The sequence below is a fragment of the Pelophylax lessonae genome (genome assembly GCF_965119305.1).
Source record: "Pelophylax lessonae genome assembly, chromosome: 7".
NCBI lineage: Eukaryota > Metazoa > Chordata > Amphibia > Anura > Ranidae > Pelophylax > Pelophylax lessonae.
In genome coordinates this window covers 39,607,027-39,629,757 of record NC_138774.1, presented here as the reverse complement: position 1 = coordinate 39,629,757, position 22,731 = coordinate 39,607,027, and the positions used below count along the sequence as shown (strand labels likewise).

Here is a 22,731-nt window from a genome sequence, read left to right as displayed (position 1 = left end):
CTCCTGTTTGAGCATTTCCTATTTCAGCCTAATATTTGTCTTATTGAAAATTTGCGTAAATTCGCGCCTCTGAATATGAATTTTTTTTTTTCAGATCAACAGTATGATCGTGTGCGTCCATTTGATTGTATTTGCACGTATTTGCACACAAATGCACGCATTAGGCGTAAATTACTGTCCAAAAATGCAGATTTTTCTATTTTGTTCTTACTGAAGAATAAGCGGCGCTCATTTACGCGCCTGTGTGCATAGGCACATTAGAATGAATGGTCTCTATTTTAGCTCATATAAAAAAGCTGTACTGGGCATTTTTAAGCTGCAGTGTGCAAGGGGCCATATAATGATAAAACTAGCAGATTTACCCCGTAAGGCCACCCCTCGCACTAGGCGTCCAGTCTGTGTGCGTCCAATTCCGGTGTTTTAGTGCGTCCGGGAGGCTCAGGTGCAGCGCCCAGCACTGCTGCCAATGTCTATGGCAGGCTGAAGTACGCTGCTGCTGGACCGGACTGAATTCTGTACTGAGTGATATTCGCATTTAGGCCCCTTTCACACTTGTGCAACTTGTCATGCAACTTTGGACATCAGAGTTGCATGACATGTCGTTCACCATGTTTTCCAATGATACCCATTCATATATGCGCAACTTCAAAGTAGTCCCTGTACTACTTTGGACGATTTTAATGCGTTTTGAGGTCCAAAGACATAGGCATTGCTTCAAGCCCAGTCAAAATCGCGGTCAAGTCGCACAAGTGTGAAAGGGGCCTTAGGGACTATGTTCAAGGACCATGCCTGGAGCGCTGGTATTCTGAGTGTGTAAAAAAAAAAAAAAAAAAAGCGACATTTATTTTTTTACATTTTTTTAACTGCTCTGCTGCTTTATGTAGTGGAGGGGGGTGGGCTGGGATGGTGGAAAATGATGGCAGAAAACTCACTCCTCTAATCAACATCGACTATTTGTAAGGCCTCGTGCACACTAGACTTTATAAAAATGCCAGTAGCCTTGTAGTGAGTTTTTTAGTGTTTTTTTAGCTTTTTTGCATTGGCGGTTCTCAGAGTTTTTTAGCGTTTTTTTGGCAGTAGCATTTTTTGGATGTTTATAGCTAAAAATCACCTCTCTGCTATTTTAGTAACTCTGACTTTCCCACAATGCAATACTTGCCAGAATTGGATTGCATGGGTGTTCACACCCAGGCAATAAGATTTAGGTGCAGGGGAAAAAAGGGTCCTACAACATTTTGGTGAAAATGTGGACCTTTTTTCCCCCGCATCAAAATCGCATTGCATGGGTGTGAACACCCATGTGATGCAGATTCTGTCAAGCTCACTGCATTTTGCAATCTGTTTCGGGGTGTAGTTCATGGAACATTAAGCCCCTGTTCACATCGGACAGATTTGAACGGGGGCTTAATGTTCCACTTGACATGTCAAATCGCATGCCAAATCAGAGCCTATTGCCGGCAATGTCACTGTCTGAATTGGTGCAACCCTGACTTCCCAGAAGTAGTTTCTGCACTACTTTTGGCGACTTCAGGGCGATTTCAATAGACATCAGTGCATGAACCCGTACAGATGTCTGTGAAATCGCCCCCAAAGTCGCACTGACATGCGAGTTTGAAATCGCGTGCGTTCAGCTGAATGATCCGGGGGCCATTGCCGGCAATAAGCTCCAATTTGACATGCGATTCGACATGAAAATTTGCATGCCAAATTGGCAAAATGTCAACAGGGCTTCACATTCCATGAATGATCCCCCGAAACAGATTGCAAAATGCAGTGCGCTTGCCAGAATCGCATCGAATGTGAACACCCATGCGATAAGATTTAGGTGCAGGGAAAAAAGGGTCCTACAACATTTTGGTGAAAATGTGGACCCTTTTTTCCCTACATCAAAATCGCATTGCATGGGTGTGAACACCCATGTGATGCAGATTCTGTCAAGCTCACTGCATTTTGCAATCTGTTTCGGGGTGTAGTTCATGGAACATTAAGCCCTCGTTCACATCTGGCAGATGTGACCTGTCAAATCGCATGCCAAATCACGTCTCTGTCTGAATTGGTGCAACCCTGACTTTGTGGCCACGCACCGATTCCCAAAAGTAGTTTCTGCACTACTTTTGACGACTTCAGGGCGATTTTAATAGACATCTGTGCATGGACCCGCACAGATGTCTGTCAAATCGCCCCCCGAAGTCACACTGACATCTGAGTTTGAAATCGTGCGCGTTCAGCTGAATGATTTCACCTGCAGTGTGAATCGGTGCCGTTGCCGGCAATAGGCTCCGATTTGACATGTGATTCAACATAAAAAATTGTAATTCCAAATCAGCACAATGTCAACAGGGGCTTCATGTTCCATGAACGATACCCTGAAACAAATTGCAAAATGCCGTGCGCTTGCCAGAATCGCAACGCATGGGTGTTCACACCCATGCGATGCGATTAGGTGTGGAGAAAACAAGGGTCCTACAACATTTTGGTGCAAATGTGATGCAATTTGAGCCATACAAAATATATGTCTCAAATCACATCGCACAGACATCACATGTGATGTGCACAGAAATGCGGTGCGTTTTTGGTGCAAATCACATGCGGTGTTCAGCATGCACCAGTGTGAACCCAGGTTCTGTTTCATCAACGACACCTCGAAACAGAACCCAGGCTTACAAAAAGCAATGGAATCAAAAACGGCAAAAAACGCCAGTTAGCAGCGGTTTTTGGCGTTTATCAGAGTTTATTGGCGTTAAAGCGTTTTTACAGCTGAAAAACGCCACAGTTTTTTTTTTCCAGCCATAAACCCCCCCCCCCCCTGCCAAAAACTGCTGATAAGAGCCGTGTGTGCATGGAGACATAGGAGAACATGGGGGGAGATTCCTGGCTGCAGGAAGAAACGTCTGACACCAAAAACATTCGCTGTAAAATCGTCCCATGTGCAGGAGGCCTAATTCTTCTGCTGCTAACATTAGTAAATAGATAGGAAGATATATTATATTTATTGTTTTAAACGTTTTTTTTTTTTTTACATTTTTTTAGGTTACTTTCTGGTTTCCATGCCTAGGCGAATGATGTCACACATCCCAGGAGTCTTCAGTCTTCCTGTCTGCATGCCTGAGCTAAAGGCAGATGAACTCTAGGAAGTAAATGATACACGAATCATCAGTCCCTACTTAAGATGGCCACGGCCAGAAATGCCAGGGGGTTTGTTTTTCAAAGAGATTTCTTTGCAAAAAAAAAAAAACATGGCGACATGGATGGATGGATGGATGGGGGAGTTTGCTTTGAATATTAAAAATGAATTAAATAGCATTTTTGGTTTGTAGCGCCAAGATTCAGTGTAGTTCCATTTTAACCGCTTCCGGACTGAAGTTATACTGTGGCGGGGCGGCCCTCCTGCCCGAACCGACGTAGGAAAACGTCGGTCGCGCGCCTGCAGCTAGGGCGCTAACACGTGCCACCGGCGGCGCGCTCCCGCCCCCACTCGTCTGCGGGACTCTGATTGCCGCCTGACACCCGCGATCGCTCCCCGTTGAGAGAGAAGAACGGTCAGCTGTTGTAAACACAGCAGACCATTCTTCTCCCTGGAATGATCACAGAGCGCCTGTGATCCTTCTATATAGGAACATTTCACAAGCCACGCCCCCCACAGTTAGAATTACGCCTCTAGGTACACATTTAACCCCTTGATCAGTTACTGTGTTAACTAGGGATGCACCGAATGTTCGGCAACTGAACATTATTCGGCCGAAAATAGAATAAAAAGCACTTTCGGTGTTCGGCCGAATAAGTAAAAAGGCCGAAAAAATTTGTGCCGAACAATGTCCCCGACCGGCGACCCGCCATCCCCGAGCATCACTGTAAACATAGCCGGAGGCACTAAAGCGGCGGTCACTAAATGGCGGCCCGCGCGATGCTTCCGCCCGGACCGCGAGCCCGCTACCTAGGAGTCCTTCAGTCCCCTTCCTCACTGCGGCTCCCGGCTCCCTGCTCACACGTCGCCGGTGTCCTGTCCGGCCGCGAGTAGGGGGTGTGACGTCACGCGCGCGTCCCGCCCCCTGCTCCTGACTGCGGCTCCTTCACACTCGGTCCAGCGAGCTAGGACGTGACACTATGTGCACGCCCCGCCCCCCTGTTCGCGGCTTTTGGCTCCGACCTGGCTGCAGTTCAGGTATGTGGAGCACATTTGGGGGAGAATACGGTAGCTGCACAAGCATTAGTGTGCAGACTGGCATATTTTGCCATATGTTGCCATGCTCATTAGAGTGCCCTATAAAGTGCCCCTTAAAAAAAAAAGAAAAAAAATGTGCCCAACAGAGCGCTCCCTTGACATAAAATGTGGCCGTTTTTTTTTTTTTTTTTTTACTAATTTATTTATTTTAAGTTATATTGTGCTTTAGGCTGCATTCACATGTCAGCGTATGATCGCGGGCAGAACCGCCGCGGTTCCGCCAGCGATTCGGAGATTTATTGCAAATCGCGGGACGCCTAGCATTGCCCGTTGATTTGCAATAGCCCCCCAAACGCAGAGCGATGTTGTCGCGCTTTACGCCCGCCGAATCGCGGCAACATCGCGCAAACAAAATCGCGGGACGCAATACGCTCCAAAAAAGTACAAGAGCTTCTTTGGAGCGTATTGCGTCCCGCGATTTTGTTTGCGCGATGTTGCCGCGATTCGGTGGGCGTAAATCGCGGCAACATCGCTCGGCGTTTGGGGGGCTATTGCAAATCAACGGGCAACGCTAGGCGTCCCGTGATTTGCAATAAATCTCCCAATCGCGGGCGGAACCGCGGCGGTTCTGCCCGCGATCATACGCTAACATGTGAATGCAGCCTAAATATTTGCTGGAATGTTCAAAAATGTTCAGTGTTAAATAAATATTTTGAAATTGTATTTTTGTTATTTGATTTATTTATCTGAAAAGCAACACAAAATAGTAAAAAGCAAATTTTTACCATTTAATTATTGTAATGGTGAAAAAATTGGTAAAATAAATGGAAAAAATGCGAATCACCGCGTTCGGTATTCGGCCTTCGGCTTCGGCCAAGAATTTCATTTCGGTGCATCCCTAGTGTTAACCCCTTCCCTGTCAGTGTCATTAGTACAGTAACAGTGCATATGTATAGCACTGATTACTGTAGTAATGTCACTGGTCCCCCCAAAAGTGTCAAAAATGTCAGTTAGGGGTCCGATCTATCCGCCGTAATGTCGCAGTCCCGCACAAAAATCACAGATTGCCGTCATTACTAGTAAAAAATAAAAAAAAAACAATAAAAATGACATAAAACTTTCCCGTAGTTAGTAGACGAACCAATCAAAATATGTCTATTGAGATTTTTTTTTACCAAAAATATGTAGCAGAAAACAACTTGGCCTAAAATGTTAGAAAACTTTGATATTGAATTTTTTTTTTTGGGGAATGTTATATATCAGAATGTGAATTTTTTTTTTTTTTTTTTTTTTTCAAATTTGTCGCTCTTTTTTTGTTTATAATGCAAAAAAAATAAAAATAGCACAGGTGATCAAATACCACCAAAAGAAAGCTCCGTTTGTGGGGAAAAAAAGGGCGTCAATTTTGTTTGGGTACAGCATTGCACGACCGCGCAATTGTCCGTTAAAGTAACGCAGTTCTGAATGGTAAAATAGGGCCTGGTCATTAAAGCGGAGTTCCGGGCAGAGAAACGTTTTTTTCCTGAACATACCCCCGGGACAGTCAGGGCTAGCACATTCCACAATGGATAGCCTCTGATCTGTCCCGGTTCGCACTTACCTGCAAGAAGAAATACTTACTTAGAAATTTTCTTCCACAGCGTTTCCATCTCGGTTGTGGGCAGCTAAAGCCGGCGCGGTCCTCTTCTGCGTCTTCTTCCGCGTCTTCGTGTCCCAGAATGCACTGCACCGGCCCCTCTCGTCACTTCCGGTGCGGCGCCGCATTCCTAAACAGCTTCTGGGCATGCCCAGAAGCTGTTTAGCAGGGGAATGCGGCGTCGCCCGGAAATGACGAGCGGGGCCGGTGCGGCGCATTGATTCCTGGGAGCTATGACGTTTAGCTCCCAGGAATCATCGCGAGGCAGGAAGTGACGGGGTGAGCCTCGGCGCTGGAGGAGGAAGCTGTCATAGGTGAGTATTTACGATCTTCAATAAAAAGGTGAGTAAACAAAAAAAAAAAAAAAAAAAACTATCCAATTCCTTTTCAGGTGCGGCATACCTAGCGGAGGGGCACAAAAAAAAAAAAATATTTTTTGTGCCCGGAACTCCGCTTTAAGGGGGCAAATCCTTCCGGTCCAGAAGGGGTTAAAGTGATTGTAAAGTCTCTTTAAAAAATAAATAACAAACATGTCATACTTACCTTACGTTTTATTTCTTAGGGCAGTGATGGCGAACCTTGGCACCCCCAGATGTTTTGGAACTACATTTCCCATGATGCTCGTGCACTCTGCAGTGTAGTTGAGCATCATGGGAAATGTAGTTCCAAAACATCTGGGGTGCCAAGTTTCACCATCACTGCCCTAGGGTCTCTGCTAAAAATATATATATAATGTTTGGGGGTTCTGAGTAATTTTTTAGCAAAAAATATCAGATTTTTCCATGCAGGAGAAGACTACTGGAATTGGTACGGTATGGAAGTGGTTAATGGAAGTGGAATCCTCATCTATATTGATGTGATTTGGATCTGACATTACAGGAAGATTACCCGGGCATTCCTAGAAAGTGGCATCAAGTCATACCTAAGCTGCTAGCAAATCACTAGGAAGTCGCCTGGCAAAGTCGCACTGTAAGTTGCACGCTGTTCAGGCTGTGTCAGTGTGAATGGAGCCTAAGAAGTAGAATTGTCCCCGTTATTGGCTGTCTTACCGCTTATCCTGGGATTCTTCCACAGATAGATTCCTGTAATTAAGCAGGCGAGTCCCAACGCGAAGACCACCGAAGCCACGCTGATCTTGATAATCTGTATGTTGGTCAAGCCAGGCTCTGCCCAAACAAGTGTGAGAAGACAAAACAAACATGAAGCTGAATTATATATTCCTGAGAACCTTCAACAATGTAACACAGAGAGGAATTAAGATCTGACAAAGTTCTGTATTTATTAACCACTTAAGGACCGCCCGCCGCAGATTTACTGCGGCAGACTGGCGCTCCTGTGCGAACCACCGTAGCTCTACGTCAGTCGTGCGACTGCAGCTAGGGGGCAAACGTGCGCCATGGGCGGCGCACTCCCACCCCCACTCCGCAGCGGGCACTCCGATGCACAGGACCAGCAGCTCAGATTGCCGCTGGCCACCCGCGATCGCTCCTCGCTGAGAGAGAGAAGGACGGTCGGCTGTTGTAAACACAGCTGACCGCTCTTCTCCCTGGAATGATCACAAAGCTCCTGTGATCCTTCTATATAGGATCACAGGTCTCTATGATCATTTTAAAAGCCACGCCCCCCCCCCACAGTTAGCAAACACTCCCCTAGGTACACATTTAACCCCTTGATCACCACAATGTTAGCCCCTTCCCTGCCAGTGTCATTATTACAGTAACAGTGCATATTTTTAGCACTGATTACTGTAGTAATGTCACTGGTACCCCCAAAAGTGTCAAAAATGTCAGTCAGGGGTCCGATCTGTCTGCCGCAATGTCGCAGTCCGGCAAAAAATCGCAGATCGCCGCCATTACTAGTAAAAAAAAAAACAATAAAAATGACATAGATCTTTCCCGTAGTTTGTAGACGCAATAACTTTTGCGCAAACCAATCAAAATATTATTATTGCGTTTTTTTTTTTTAACCAAAAATATGTAGCAGAAAACAAATTGGCCTAAAATGTTAAAAAATGTATATATATATATATATTTTTTTTTTTTTGAATGTTATATAGCAGAATGTGAAAAAAAACAAAAAAAAAAAAATATAATATATATATTTCAGAATTGTCGCTCTTTTTTTGTTTGTTTTAAAAATAAAAATCGCAGAGGTGATCAAATACCACCAATAGAAAGCTCTATTTGTGGGGAAAAAGGACGTCAATTTTATTTGGGTACAGTGTCGCACGAACGCGAAATTGTCCGTTAAAATAACGCAGTGCCGAATCGCAAAATATGGCCTGGTCATTAAAGGGGCAAATCCTTCCAGTCCAGAAGTGGTTAATACATTCTTAAATGTAAGTCGCAGACTTTGACTTGGCCTCTGTCCCCTGCAATCCAATGTACAGTACAGACCAGGAGAGGGAGAAACAGCAAAAAGAGCCAATCAGTAGTGTTGCCACGCTCATGCACAAACAAGGAGCATGCTGGTAGAAGGAGAGAGCAGAGTGACAGAGAGGAGACATTAGTCTGTTGCTTCTTCTTTAACTGTCCAATCACAGGCTGAGGGAGAGGCAAAGCCTGAAAGTTTTAATGAATTGAAGCATAGAAAAATAAGGTCTCCTCTCTTGCCACCAGACAGAGCCGTGTAAATTTCAGAACTGGCTGGACAGATATACAGTGGGTACGGAAAGTATTCAGACCCCCTTAAATTTTTCACTCTTTGTTATATTGCAGCCATTTGCTAAAATCATTTAAGTTCATTCTTCTTCCTCATGAATGTACACATAGCACCCCATACTGACAGAAAAACACAGAATTGTTGACATTGTTGCAGATTTATTAAAAAACTAAAACTGAAATATCACATGGTCCTAAGTATTCAGACCCTTTGCTCAGTATTTAGTAGAAGCCCCCTTTTGATCTAATACAGCCAGGAGTCTTTTTGGGAAAGATGCAACAAGTCTTTCACACCTGGATTTGGGGATCCTCTGCCATTCCTCCTTGCAGATCCTCTCCAGTTCTGTCAGGTTGAATGGTAAAGGTTGGTGGACAGCCATTTTTAGGTCTCTCCAGAGATGCTCAATTGGGTTTAAGTCAGGGCTCTGGCTGGGCCATTCAAGAACAGTCACGGAGTTGTTTTGAAGCCACTCCTTCGTTATTTTAGCTGTGTGCTTAGGGTCATTGTCTTGTTGGAAGGTAAACCTTCGGCCCAGTCTGAGGTCCAGAGCACTCTGGAGAAGGTTTTTGTCCAGGATATCCCTGTACTTGGCCGCATTCATCTTTCCCTAGATTGCAACCAGTCGTCCTGTCCCTGCAGCTGAAAAACACCCCCACAGCATGATGCTGCCACCACCATGCTTTACTGTTGGGACTGTATTGGACAGGTGATGAGCAGTGCCTGGTTTTCTCCACACATACCACTTAGAATTAAGGCCAAAAAGTTCTATTTTGGTCTCATCAGACCAGAGAATCTTATTTCTCACCATCTTGGAGTCCTTCAGGTGTTTTTTAGTAAACTCCATGCGGGCTTTCATGTGTCTTACACTGAGGAGAGGCTTCCGTCGGGCCACTCTGCCATAAAGCCCCAACTGGTGGAGGGCTGCAGTGATGGTTGACTTTCTACAACTTTCTCCCATCTCCTGACTGCATCTCTGGAGCTCAGCCACAGTGATCTTTGGGTTCTTCTTTACCTCTCTCACCAAGGCTCTTCTCCCCCGATAGCTCAGTTTGGCCGGACGGCCAGCTCTAGGAAGGGTTCTGGTCGTCCCAAACGTCTTCCATTTGAGGATTATGGAGGTCACTGTGCTCTTAGGAACCTTAAGTGCAGCAGAAATCTTTTTGTAACCTTGGCCAGATCTGTGCCTTGCCACAATTCTGTCTCTGAGCTCTTTAGGCAGTTCCTTTGACCTCATGATTCTCATTTGCTCTGACATGCATTGTGATCTGGAAGGTCTTATATAGACAGGTGTGTGGCTTTCCTAATCAAGTCCAATCAGTATAATCAAACACAGCTGGACTCAAAGCAAGGTGTAGAACCATCTCAAGGATGATCAGAAGAAATGGAAAGCACCTGAGTTAAATATATGAGTGTCACAGCAAAGGGTCTGAATACTTAGGACCATGTGATATTTCAGTTTTAGTTTTTTAATAAATATGCAACAATGTCAACAATTCTGTGTTTTTCTGTCAGTATGGGGTGCTATGTGTACATTCATGAGGAAGAAGAATGAACCTAAATGATTTTAACAAATGGCTGCAATATAACAAAGAGTGAAAAATTTAAGGGGGTCTGAATACTTTCCGTACCCACTGTACAAATCTATTGACAGGTAAAAAAGCTCCTTTATATATACGCTGCTCAAAAATTATAGGAACACTTTGAAAACACATCAGATCTCAATGGGAAAAATCTCATGCTGGATATCTATACTGGTATGGACTGGGTAATGTGTTAGGATCTATACTGGTATGGACTGGGTAATGTGTTAGGATCTATACTGGTATGGACTGGGTAATGTGTTAGGATCTATACTGATATGGACTGGGTAATGTGTTAGGCAGGGCCGATGCTTCCACTAGGCAAACTAGGCAGCCGCCTAGGGCGCATTGCCTCCTAGGGGCACAGCCAGGAGTCGGCACTCTCTCTTCATCATGAATGATTATTGTGAGCTGGGAGGAGAGGTGGTGGTAGGGGAGGAAGAAGGGACAGAGAAAGATGCCAGGTGTCTTGGGCAGTGGCGGAACTATCAGACCCTGGCTTTCCACCACTGTTGGAGGGGCCCCAAGAGGCAGGAAGGGAGCCCACCAGAGTGCTGCCTGCATGATGATCCTCTTCAACTGGAGCTGAACGGCCTTAACCCCAGGGAGGACGTGACTCTCTGCACTGAGCTGGTAGGCAGCCATTCATTTCCCTGGGTTGGTAATAAGCAGGGAGCTGAGGAGAGCTGAACCTGAGCTGGAGTTCGGCACTGGAGGGCGGAACCTTTACTGGAACACAAGCGACGAGGCACTGGAATGGTCTGAGGAGGATGGTGATGAAGGAGGTGCGAAGCTCTCTGACTGCTGCTTCTCCCTCCACCAGGAGCCGGTTGGAGCTGTGGTGAGCACTGTGGTCCAGGAGAGGAGCGTCCTGGGAGAAGGAATCAGCAGGATCACAGTAAAGGAGGACAAAGTGGGGGCCACTCTCTTCATACTGCCCAGTGAGTGTCCCCAGAACAGGGGATCGGTGTCCCTAGGTGTTACATGGAGCATCCCTGGTATGAAAGGGAATCGGGGTCACCAGGTGTGACATGGAGGATAGGGGTCACCGGGCGTAACAGGAGTTTGGGGTCACCAGGTGTGCCATGAGGAATTGGGGTCCCTGGGTGTGCCATGGGGGATTGGGGTCCCCAACTGTGACATGGAAAAACATCAGGGTCTGACATAGAGGAACATTGGGGTCACTGAGTATGACAGCATGACATGGAGGAACACGGGGGTCCCTGGGTGTGACATCAGGGTCAGTGGGTATGACAGCATGACATTGAGAAATATTGGGGTCCAAGGTGTGACATGGAAAAACATCCAAGTCTCTGGGTGTGACATGGAGGAATATGGGGGTCACTGGGTATGAAAGCATAACATGGAGGAACCATCGGATTGGGGTCACTGGGTATGACATAGAGGAGTTTTTAACCCCTTCCCTTTTTTTTTGGGGGGGGGGCTCAAGTAGCTGGTCTTGCCTAGGGCGTAAAATAGTCTAGCACCGGCCCTGGTGTTAGGAAGAAAAGGATGCCACATCGTTTGATGGAAATGAAAATTATCACCCTACAGAGGGCTGAAATCAAAGTCACCCTGAAAATCAAAGTGATAAAATGATGCATCAGGCTATTCCATTTTGCTGAAATTTAATTGCAGCAACTCAAAATGGTCCTCGGTTTGTATGGCCCCCACGTGCTTGTATGCATGCCTGACAACATTGGGGCATGCCCGTAATGAGACGACAGGTGGTGTCCTGGGGTATTTTCTCCCAGATCTGGACCAGAGCATCACTGAGCTCCTGAACAGACTGAGGTGCGACCCGGTGGCATCGGATGGACCAAAACATAATGTCCCAGAGGTGTTCTATTGGATTTAGGTCAGATGAGCGTGGGGGGTCATTCAATGGTACCAATTCCTTCATCCTCCAGGAACTGGCTGCATACTCTCGCCACATGAGGCCGGATATTTTCGTGCGCCAGGAGGAATCCAGGACCCACTGCACCAGTGTAGGGTCTGACAATGGGTCCAAGGATTTCTTCTAGATACCTAATGGCAGTCAGGGGCCCATTGTCTAGTCTGTAGAGGTCTGTGCGTCCCTCCATGGATATGCCTCCCCAGACCATCACTGACCCACCACCAAACCGGTCATGCTGAACGATGTTACAGGCAGCATAACGTTCTCCACTGCTACTCCAGACCCTTTCACGTCTGTCACATGTGGTCAGGGTGAACCTGCTCTCATCTGTGAAAAGCACAGGGCACCAGTGGTGGACCTTCCAATTCTGGTGGTCAATGGCAAATGGTAATCAAGCTCCACAGTGCCGGGCAGTGAGCACAGGGCCCACTAGAGGACGTCGGGCTCTCAGGCCACCCTCTTGAAGTCTGTTTCTGATCAGAGACATTCACACCAGTAGCCTGCTGGAGGTCACTTTGTAGGACTCTGGCAGTGCTCATCCTATTACTCCTTGCACAAAGGAGCAGATACCGGTCCTGCTGATGGGTTAAGGACCTTCTACAGACCTATCCAGCTCTACTAGAGTAACTCCTGGAATCTCCTCCATGCTCTTGAGACTGTGCTGGGAGACCCAGCAAACCTTCTGGCAATGGCACGTATTGATGTGCCATCCTGGAGGAGTTGGACTGCCTGTGCAACCTCTATAGGGTCCAGGTATCGCCCCATGCTACCAGTAGTGACACTGACCCTAGCCAAATGCAAAACTAGTAAAAAACAGAAAAGATGAGAAGGGAAAAAAATGTCCGTGGCCTCCACCTGTAAAACCATTCCTGTTTTTGGGGTTGTCTCATTGTTGCCCATCTAGTGCACCTGTTAATTTCATTAACACCAAAGCTACTTAAACTGATTAATAACCCCCTCTGCTACCTAACTGACCAGATCAATATCCCAGGAGATTTATTGACTTGATGTTATACTCTGATTAAAAAGTGTTCCTTCAATTTATTTGAGCAGTGTATATCATGTATTTAGCTGTTTGCCTAGAGTGTAGCTTAAAGCGGAGCTCCACCCAAAAGGCCAAGCTCTGCTCGTTTGCTTCCTCCCCCCCCCCCCTTCTGCTGTCACATTTGGCATCTTTTGGGGGGGAGCGGGTACAGAGTGTCATTTAGTGTCTGATTATCTGCCACAATATCGCAGTCCCGCTATAAATCGCTGATAACCGCCATTACTGGTATAATTTTTTTTAAAAAAAATACAGTATATATACTATAGTTTGTAGATGCGATAACTTTTGTGCAAACCAATCAATATAATTGGGGATTTTTTTTCACCAAAAATATATAGAAGAATACATATTGGCCTAAATTTACGAAGAAATTCGATTTTTTTTTTTACATTTTTTCACTGAATATATTTTATAGCAGACAGTTAAAAATATTGTTTTTTGTTCACAATTGTCAATCTTTTTTATAGTTTAAATGGCAAAAAAAAAAAAAAAAAAAAAGCTGTGGTGATCAAATAGCACCAAAAAAAAAGTTCTATTTGTGGGTAAAAAAGGACATACATTTTATTTGGGTACAGCGTTGCATGACTGCACAATTGTTTGTCAAAGTAACGGAATGCCGTATAACAAACAATGGTCTGGTCATAAAAGGGGGTAAATCTTCCGGAGGTTAAGTGGTTAAAGTCCCTTTATTTTTCTATTTGGTACATATAATTCTGTTTTGGGGATGATGCCTTTCAGTGTCATATTTGAGTGTTTCTAGAAACTAAATTGGGACCCCCCCCCTTCTTTTTCTATGGGTTTTATAGGCATACTGATCTCGATATAGAGCCGATGATGCAGCTCTTTACCCATGTGTCCAAATAATCAGTACCCTGAATATCAGTGCAGCCCCAACAAGGCCCATCAGTGATGCCAATCGGTGCTGCATATCAGTGCTTGCTAATCAGTGCCCATTAGTTGCGCCACTCGGTGCCACCTATCGGTGCCCATAACAGCCACCTATCAGTGCTGCCTATCAATGCCCATCAGTGCCACATATTAGTGCCTCCTCATCAGTGCCTATCAGTGCAGCCTCATCAGTGCCACCTCATCAGTGCCCATCAGTGTCACCTCATCAGTGCCTATCAGTGCATCCTCATCAGTGCCAATCAGTGCCACCTCATCAGTGCAGCCTATCAGTGCAGCCTATCAGTGCCCATCAGTGCAGCCTATCAGTGCCCATCAGTGCAGTGTCATCAGTGCACATCAGTAAAGGAGAAAAATGACTTATTTACACATTTTTTTTAAAATGTTTGGTCTTTTTTTGTTTTTTAGCAAAAAATAAAAACCCAGTGGCAATTAAATATCACCAAAAGAAAGCTCTACTTGTGTAAAAAAAAATGATAAAAATGTCACATGGGCACAGTGTAGCATGACCACGCAATTGTCATTCAAAGTGCTGAAAGCAATAAATTGACCTGAGCAGGAAGGGGTGAAAGTGCCCGGTGTTGAAGTTGTTAATTTTAAAAATCTATTTTTCCTGGAGTTCAGCTTTAACCACTTCTGGATACGGCACTGCGTTACTTTAACTGACAATTGCACATTCGCGGGACGCTGTACCCAAATAAAAATTGAAGTCCTTTTTTTCCCCCCACATATTGAGTTTTCTTTTGGTGGTATTTGATCACCTGTGTGATTTTTATTTTTTGCACTATAAACAAAAAAAGAGCGACAGTTCTGAAAAAAAACAAAAAACAAAACAAAAACACTAATATTTACTTTCTGCTATGAAACACATACAATAAAAAAAATGTAAAAAAAAATCAAAATTTTTTCATCATTTTAGGCCAATATGTATTCTGCTATATTTTTAGTAAAAAAAATCCCAATAAGTGTATATTGATTGGTTTGCGCAAAAGTTATCGCGTCCACAAACGATGTAATATTTTTATGCCATTTTTATTTATTTTCTTGTTTTTACTAGTAATGGAGGTAATCAGCGATTTTTAGCGGGACTGCGACATTGCGGTGGACAAATCGGACATCTGACACTTTTTGGGGTCCAATGACATTATTATAGTGATCAGTGCTTAAAAAAATGCACTGTCACTGTACTAGTGTCACTGGCAGGGAAGGGGTTAACATCAGGGGCGATCAAAGGGTTAGGTGTGTCCCTAGGGGGTGCTTTCTAACTGTGGGAGGGTTGCACTGATTGGGGGGAAGCCAGAGATCCAGGTTACTGCTTAGCAGGAACACAAGATTTCATCTTGTGCCCTTGCAGAACGGTGATCTGCCTTGTTTACATGGGAAGATCGCCGTTCTGCCTCTCCCGGGGATGATCACAGGTGGCCGGCAGACATTGGGTCCGCTGGACCCATTGATTGACATCCCTGCTAGCCAATCACAGAACGATGGCGCCTCCGGCGATGCGATGGCGCCATCTAGTGGCTATTTACTAAAACGTTGTACAGGTACGTCGTTTTTCGCGCAATAGCACCTCTTTGCCGGAGTAAATTCACGGCGGCTGGTCGGAAAGGGGTTAAATAAGGTGGATAACAGAAACATGTTGGGAAAGCAATGCAGAAATCCCACTTCAATAAGGTTGTCACCAGAGATGTATAGTAACTAAGTAGAACTACTTCACTACTGTACTTAAGTACCGAAAGGCGGTATTTGTACTTTCCTGGAGTAGAATTTTTTTCTCCTACTTCCACTTTTACTTCACTACATTTTTTAATGATTTCAATACTTCTACTCCGATATTTTTTTTTGTGCTGCATAGTTACTCGTTACTATTATAAAAATGACCACTGCCAGAACAGTAGATGACAGGTTTCATGAAGCTCAAAACATGCGTATTATCAGTGCATACGAAAATAAATGCTACTGTATGTATAAATAAAAGCTGCATTTGAAATAAGAAAAAACAATATGATATTCAAACTTTTGACTTCTTTCTTTAAAAACTACATAACACAGTACTGGTACTTTTACTTTCAGTACTTGAGTAGCAACATTTTTAAAAAAACTACTTGCAATACTTAAGTACAAAAAATGTTGAATACTTTAGTACTTCTACTCAAGTCACTTTTTGACCGAGCACTTCCACTTCTACTCAAGTATGGGTTTCGAGTACGTTATACAACTCTGGTTGTCACACTCACTCCAGTTCTTGGTTATTGGGATGTCCAGGCTCGGATGATTGACCAGGCAGGTGTAGTTGTCTTCAGGGAGGGAATTCCTCATGTCCATGACCGCCACGATACGGTAGGTCCAGTCTCCGGTCCGCATAGCTTCCGTGAAGTTCTTGACCAAAACATTGTTTTTAAACCAGGCTACGGTGATGTCTGGGGGGTAAAAGCCCCACACATGGCAGATCAGCTCCGGGACCTTCTCAGAATTGGTTTCAACTGGTAAAAAGACCTCCACCGATGGTTTCACTGGATGGGGAGACAATCAGAGACATTATAAACAATAAAATGCTAAAATATAATAAAGACTTCTATGCGCTGCTCAATGGATATTTTATATGGGGGTTCCAGGAGAAATTCACCAAACACAAACAGATATCCGGTATAAAACACTCCTTCCACTCCACTCCATCAATAAAGGAAATGTAGACCCAACTGCTGGAATATTTCATCTTTAATGTGTTCTTATCATTTTATAAATAGTTTTCCGTATTAAATCTCCAGCGTTCATTAAGCATGTGACTACCGGGCACTTAAACCCCCTTCCTGCCCAGGCCAAGCCTCAGCTTTCAGTGCTGTTGCACTTTAAATGACAATTGCGCGGTCATGCAACACTGTACCCAAATGACATTTTTATCATTTTTTTCAAACAAATAGAACTTTGTTTTGGTGGTATTTAATCACTACTGGGGGGTTTTATTTTTTGCTGAACAAACAAAAAAAGACTGAAAAATTTGAAAAAAAGGAAAAAAAAAACAGTTTTTATAGTTTGTTATAAAAATTTGCAAACAGGTAATTTTTCTCCTTCATTGATGAGGCGACACTGATGGGCCCTGATAGGCACTGATAGGCTGCACTGATAGGCACTGATAGGCTGCGCTGATGGGAACTGATAAGGTGGCACTGATAGGCTGCGCTAATGGGCACTGATAAGGCGACACTGATGGGCACCAATGGGCACTCATAGGCTGTGCTGATGGGCACTGATAAGGTGGCACTAATAAGGTGGCACTGATAAGGTGGCACTGGTGGGCGGCACTGAAGGGCACTGGTAGGTGGCACTGAAGGGCAATAATAGGTTGCACTGATAGGTGGCACTGATGGGTGACACAGGTGGGCAATGATAGGCCCTGGTAGGTGACATTGATTAAGCACTGATGATGGGGCACTGATAGATGGCACTGGTGGGCACTGGCAGGTGGCTCTGACCTGCACTGGTAGGTGGCGCTGGTGGGCACTAGTAGGTGGCACTGACTTGCACTGGTAGGTGGCGCTGGTGGGCACTTGTAAGTGGCACTGGGGTACAGATGATCCTCTCCTCTTCGGGACCGATATCCCTCTAACAGCAGCCGACAATCTCATTGGCTGACAGCTGATCACGCGGCATCTTACTCAGATCTGTGATCAGGCGAGTTTCATGGACTCGCTGATCACAGAGCGAGCCGCACAGAGGGAGTGCGCAGGCAGCTCATGCACGGGAGGATGTACATGGATACCCTCCCGGCAATTAGGGTCCACGCTGTATCCGTCTTTCAGCTACAGCGCGGACGGGAAGCGGTTAAATTTATACTAAATGAAAAAAAGTTTACCCACCTCCAGTCCGGGCCATTTCTGGCACTTTTTGTTCACATGTAACAATCAGTATTATTTTGCTAGAATATTACTTAGAACCCCCAAACATGATATATTTTTGAAAGCAGAGGCCCTAGAGAATAAATTGGAGGGTTTTGCAATTTTTTATGTCACCCCGTGCTTGCGCAGGGTTTTTCAACTGCAAATACACTTTTTTGAATTTTAATGCAAAAAATACAATCCATAACCCATTTTTTTTTATTTTTTATGTAAAATATAAAAGATGATGTTACAAGGAGTAAATAGATACCAAACGTGTCACACTTTAAAATTGCGCACACTCTTGCAACAGCGACTATCAATGTAAATGTTATTATTCATAGGCGACACTTTAAAAGCCTTAGACTTCGGGTCCTTTCACATGGTCCGTAGGCGGATCCGTGCTGCTCAGCGGGGGATCGATACACAGATCCCCGCTGAGCAGGCAGGTGACAGCTCTGTGTGCGGAGTGGGAGGTGTCAGAGCCCTGTGCATCTCTATGGGGGAATCAGATGAGAGCGGACCGTCTGTCAGCTCTCATCCGATCCGATCCGCTGGACGGATGGAAAATAGGATTTTCATCTGTCTGGATTTCACGGACAGGATCGGATGCGGATGGCAGCGGATGGCAGCGGACATGTCTCTGCTGACATCCGCTGCCCCATAGGGATGCATGGAGGATCCGATCAGATCCAACTAAAAAACTGACAGGTGGATCGGATCGGAGCGGTCGTGTGAAAGGACCCTTACAGAGGAGGTCTAGTGCTAGAATTACTGCCCATGATCTAAAGTTCATGGTGATACCTCACATGTGTGGGACGATCAATATTTGCGTGGGTGCAGGACTGACATGCACCTTCCCCTTAGCGCAATCATGGGAGGATGGGGGCACTCCATTTTTTTTTTCATTATTAATTTATTTTATTCATTTTTTACACTGTTTCGGTAAGTGTCAGTTCACACTAGGGCGACACGACTTCGGGCGAGTTATGCCGTCGCCTGTCCCCCGCGACTTCGGGCGCGGCTTGCAACGACTTCACATAATGGAAGTCAATGCAAGTCACTCCGATGTCGCCCAGAAGTAGTGCAGGAACCTTTTTCTAAGTCGGAGCGACTTGAGTCGCTCCTATTAGAACGGTTCCAATTGCACAGCACGGTCCGCTACTTGTCAGGCGACCAAGTTGGATGGGAAGTGGTTAAAAAAAATAACAAACATGTCATTCTTACCTCCTCTGTGCAGTTGGTTTTGCACAGAGCAGCCCGAATCCTCCTCTTCTCAGGTCCTCTGTCGGCACCCTGTACTCTTCCCTCCCATAGAAGGATGCTTGCTATGGGGGCACTCACGCGTGCTTGCTCCGAGCCAGCTCAAGGGGCTCAGCCCTAACCCTACAAACAACCCCGCTACCTCCTTACTCGCTGTGATTGGCAGGGGCCAATGCCTGCTGCTGTGTCTGGGCACATCCCTGGATCAGGTAATGATTATGGGGGGGACTGCACACAGAAGGTTTTTTACCTTCATGACACCAATAATGGGGTACTATTCCTCCCACTGACACCAATAATGGGGTACTATTCCTCCCACTGACACCAATGATGGGGCACTATTCCTCCCACTGACACCAATAATGGGGTACTATTCCTCCCACTGACACCAATGATGGGGTACTGTACTGTATTGTACTGTACTGTTTGATTCATTGCTATCTATATGTAAACTTATACATCTTACTGTATCGTATTGTTAATCACATGACTTGATCATTTTTACCACCTCTCATCACGTTGGTTACACCACAAGTGTTATTCTATATACACCCTTATTTGCACTATCCACACCTCTGTACTCCTCTGCTTGAACCATAGTCTAAAACTGTGAATTATTTACACCAATAAAAAACACATTCTATTTGACCAACTTGTGACCCTGTGGTTTCATTATCCATCCTCAAAAGGCTCTCTTTTTGTCTACTGGTCCCTTCCAGTATAGCTTTTTTTCTGCCCACGTCTTAGAGCCAGGGGAAGGACCGCTATACTTGCGGTGTCACCAGGGATATCAGATCCAAATATTTCAGCTAGACCATTCCCCCCCCCCTTTTTTGTATGACACCAATGATGGGGTACTATTCCTCCCACTGATACCAATGATGGGGACCTATTCCTCCCACTGACACCAATGATGGGGTACTATTCCTCCCACTGATACCAATGATGGGGACCTATTCCTCCCACTGACACCAATGATGGGGTATTACTCCTCCCCCTGACACCAATACTAGGGCACTATTCCTTCCACTGACACCAACGATGTGGCACTATTCCTCCCACTGATACCAATGATGGGGTACTATTCCTCCCACTGACACCAATGATGGGGCACTATTCCTCCCACTGATACCAATGATGGCGCACTATTCCTCCCACTGACACCAATGATGGGGCACTATTCCTCCCACTGACACCAATGAAGGGGTACTATTCCTTACACTGATACCAATGATGGGGCACTATTCCTCCCACTGACATCAATGATGGGGCACTATTCCTCCCACTGACACCAATGATGGGGCACTATTCCTCCCACTGACACCAATGATGGGGCACTATTCCTCCCACTGACACCAATGATGGGGCACTATTCCTCCCACTGACACCAATGATGGGGCACTATTCCTCCCACTGACACAAATGATGGGGCACTATTCCTCCCAAGGCTGCTAATAGACATTGCGGGGCCCCGTACAGACTACCTGAAAGCCCCCCCAAGAAAATATTTAAGCTATATTTTGATAAAAATACAATAAAATCATTTTTAGCAGACACAAATACAACATAACTCACAGAATTCCTACTAAATCTAAAAGAAGAAACAGATTTATTAAATAAAGCTCTTTGTAGATAGAGTGTTGGGGTCAGGCACATGGGTGCTGGGGTCTGTACAGTGTGAATCAGGGGTTCATTTATGTGGCTTGAGCCCCCCGGATCTGTACAAACACACAGCTGCAGGTCCTAATCTGACAGGCGCGGGGATGCAGGTGTACGGCCCAAACACAGACAGTGTGCATTTGGGGACGGCTCACCTGCACAGCTGTCCAAGTAGAGATATTTACAGCACCTATAGGTAGACTTTATTATACAAGTTATTCTTTAGGCTTTACTTCCTCTTTGATTACATTTTAGCTAACATTTTTTTTTTTTTTTAATCAACCCCTTTTTTGGAGGGGGGCAGGCTTTGGTTAAAATATTATTATGACAGACTTACTTAAACACTTCCTACCCGTCATATAGCAAAATGATGGCCGGGAAGTGGTTGCTCTATCCTGACTGGCCGTCATATGACATCAAGCAGGATAGACCGCTCAGGGGGGCGCGCAGAGCAGCGATCGGTGGTGCGATGTGTCACTCTGACACAATGCATCTCTGATCCCGGTAAAGAGCCCATGACGTGGGCTCTTTACCATGTGACCAGCTGTGTCCAATCACAGCTGGTCACATAGTAAATAGGAAGTGCCGTTGATCGGCTTACCTCAGTTCGTGCCTGACAGGCACGAGTAGAGGAGAGCCGATCGGCGGCTCTCCTGACGGGGGGGGGGTCTGTGCTGGTAATCAGAGAATTGATTTCCAGTGCAGACCATTGGGGGATGCCACTAGAGCCACCAGAGATGCCCACCCATGGCCACCAGGGATGCCAATCAGGGCTCAGGGACCCTTTCAGTGCCCACCTCATCAGAGCTGCCCATGATTGCCATCTATCAATGCCGCCCACCAGTGCCCATCATTGCCATTTATCAGTGCCGCCCACCAGTGCCCATTATTGCCCATCCGTGCCGCGTATCAGTGCCCATCAGTGCTGCCTATCAGTGCCCATCAGTGCTGCCTATCAGTGCCCATCAGTGCTGCCTATCAGTGCCCATTATTGCCCATCCGTGCTGCCTATTTGTGCCTTATCATCAGTGCCACCACATCGGTGCCTCCTTATCAGTGTAGGAAAAAAACTTATCTATTTACAAAATTTTATTTTCAAAATTTTCTGTGTTTTTTTATTTGTGTAGCAAAAAAGGAAAAACCTTGCGGTGATCAAATACCACCAAAAGAAAGCTCTATTTGTGGAAATAAAATGACATAAATTTGGTTTAGGTACAGTGTTGCATGACCGCGCAATTGTCATTCAAAATGCAACAGCGCTAAAAGCTGAAAATTGGCCTGGGCAGGAAGGAGGTAAAAGTGCCCGGTATTGAAGTGGTTAAAAAACAGATCTCTCCAGCGGTGTGCTGTCACTACTGAAAGGGATTCCATCTTCACCCGGTCCTCTCTCTGGGGGCTCCAGCTGTGTGGCCAAAATGGCGATGACGCAACTCCCATGCATGCGCACTGGGGTCATGGTCACAGCACAGCTCTCTCAATGGATGGTATGTCATCCATTGACAGCGCGGTCCACATGCATCGGTGCTATCACCGGCTGCTACGTTTAGGAGATATTCACTGAACCTACATGTAGGCCCTATTATAGGCTTATCTGTAGATACAAGATAAAAAAATTGGAGTTTACTACTGCCAGATCAGTTAGTAAATGGGTAAATAGAATGAGTTAATACATGGATTTTCAGAAGGGACTGACAGTGTAGGGGGGGAGAAGCAAAGTTGCATAGGTCAGGAAGCAGTCTGGGGGAGAGGAGTGGGAAGCCCAGCTATATAAAGCACACTAAGCTGCACTGGGACAAGATAACAGGCAGCTATGGAATGGTTTAACAGTAAACTCTTCTCCACATGGAAATGCAGCTGATCAGCTGTGACTGTGTCAGGGAAACAAAACAACTGGGAAAGAGATAAAAACATATGCAGGCTGGGCAGTTGGAGCTCCAGGATCAGAGATATGGGAAAAATGGGATGGGAAGAACTGCAGGGAGAGAAACAAACAGGGAGGGGGATTAGTGACAAACGTCAATTGTGTCTCTCTTCCTTCAGCAGCTAA

At 45.4% G+C, this 22,731-nt stretch overlaps 1 protein-coding gene across 5 annotated transcripts in view; it reads right to left on the bottom strand.

Annotated features, from left to right (window-relative positions):
• Nucleotides 1–22,731, bottom strand: part of LOC309559447 (HLA class II histocompatibility antigen, DM beta chain-like) — a gene marked incomplete at its 5' end in the record, with an annotated part of 164,143 nt that overhangs the window by 120,132 nt on the left and 21,280 nt on the right. For 3 of the 5 annotated variants that reach the window (XM_082262711.1, XM_082262712.1, XM_082262710.1), the window contains 2 exons: nt 6,848–6,964; nt 16,125–16,400. The exons of the other annotated variants lie outside the window; for them this stretch is intronic. In XM_082262711.1, the coding sequence (XP_082118837.1) occupies nt 6,848–6,964; nt 16,125–16,400 (393 nt within the window). The remainder of the gene's footprint in view (nt 1–6,847; nt 6,965–16,124; nt 16,401–22,731) is intronic. 5 annotated transcript variants of the gene reach the window in all.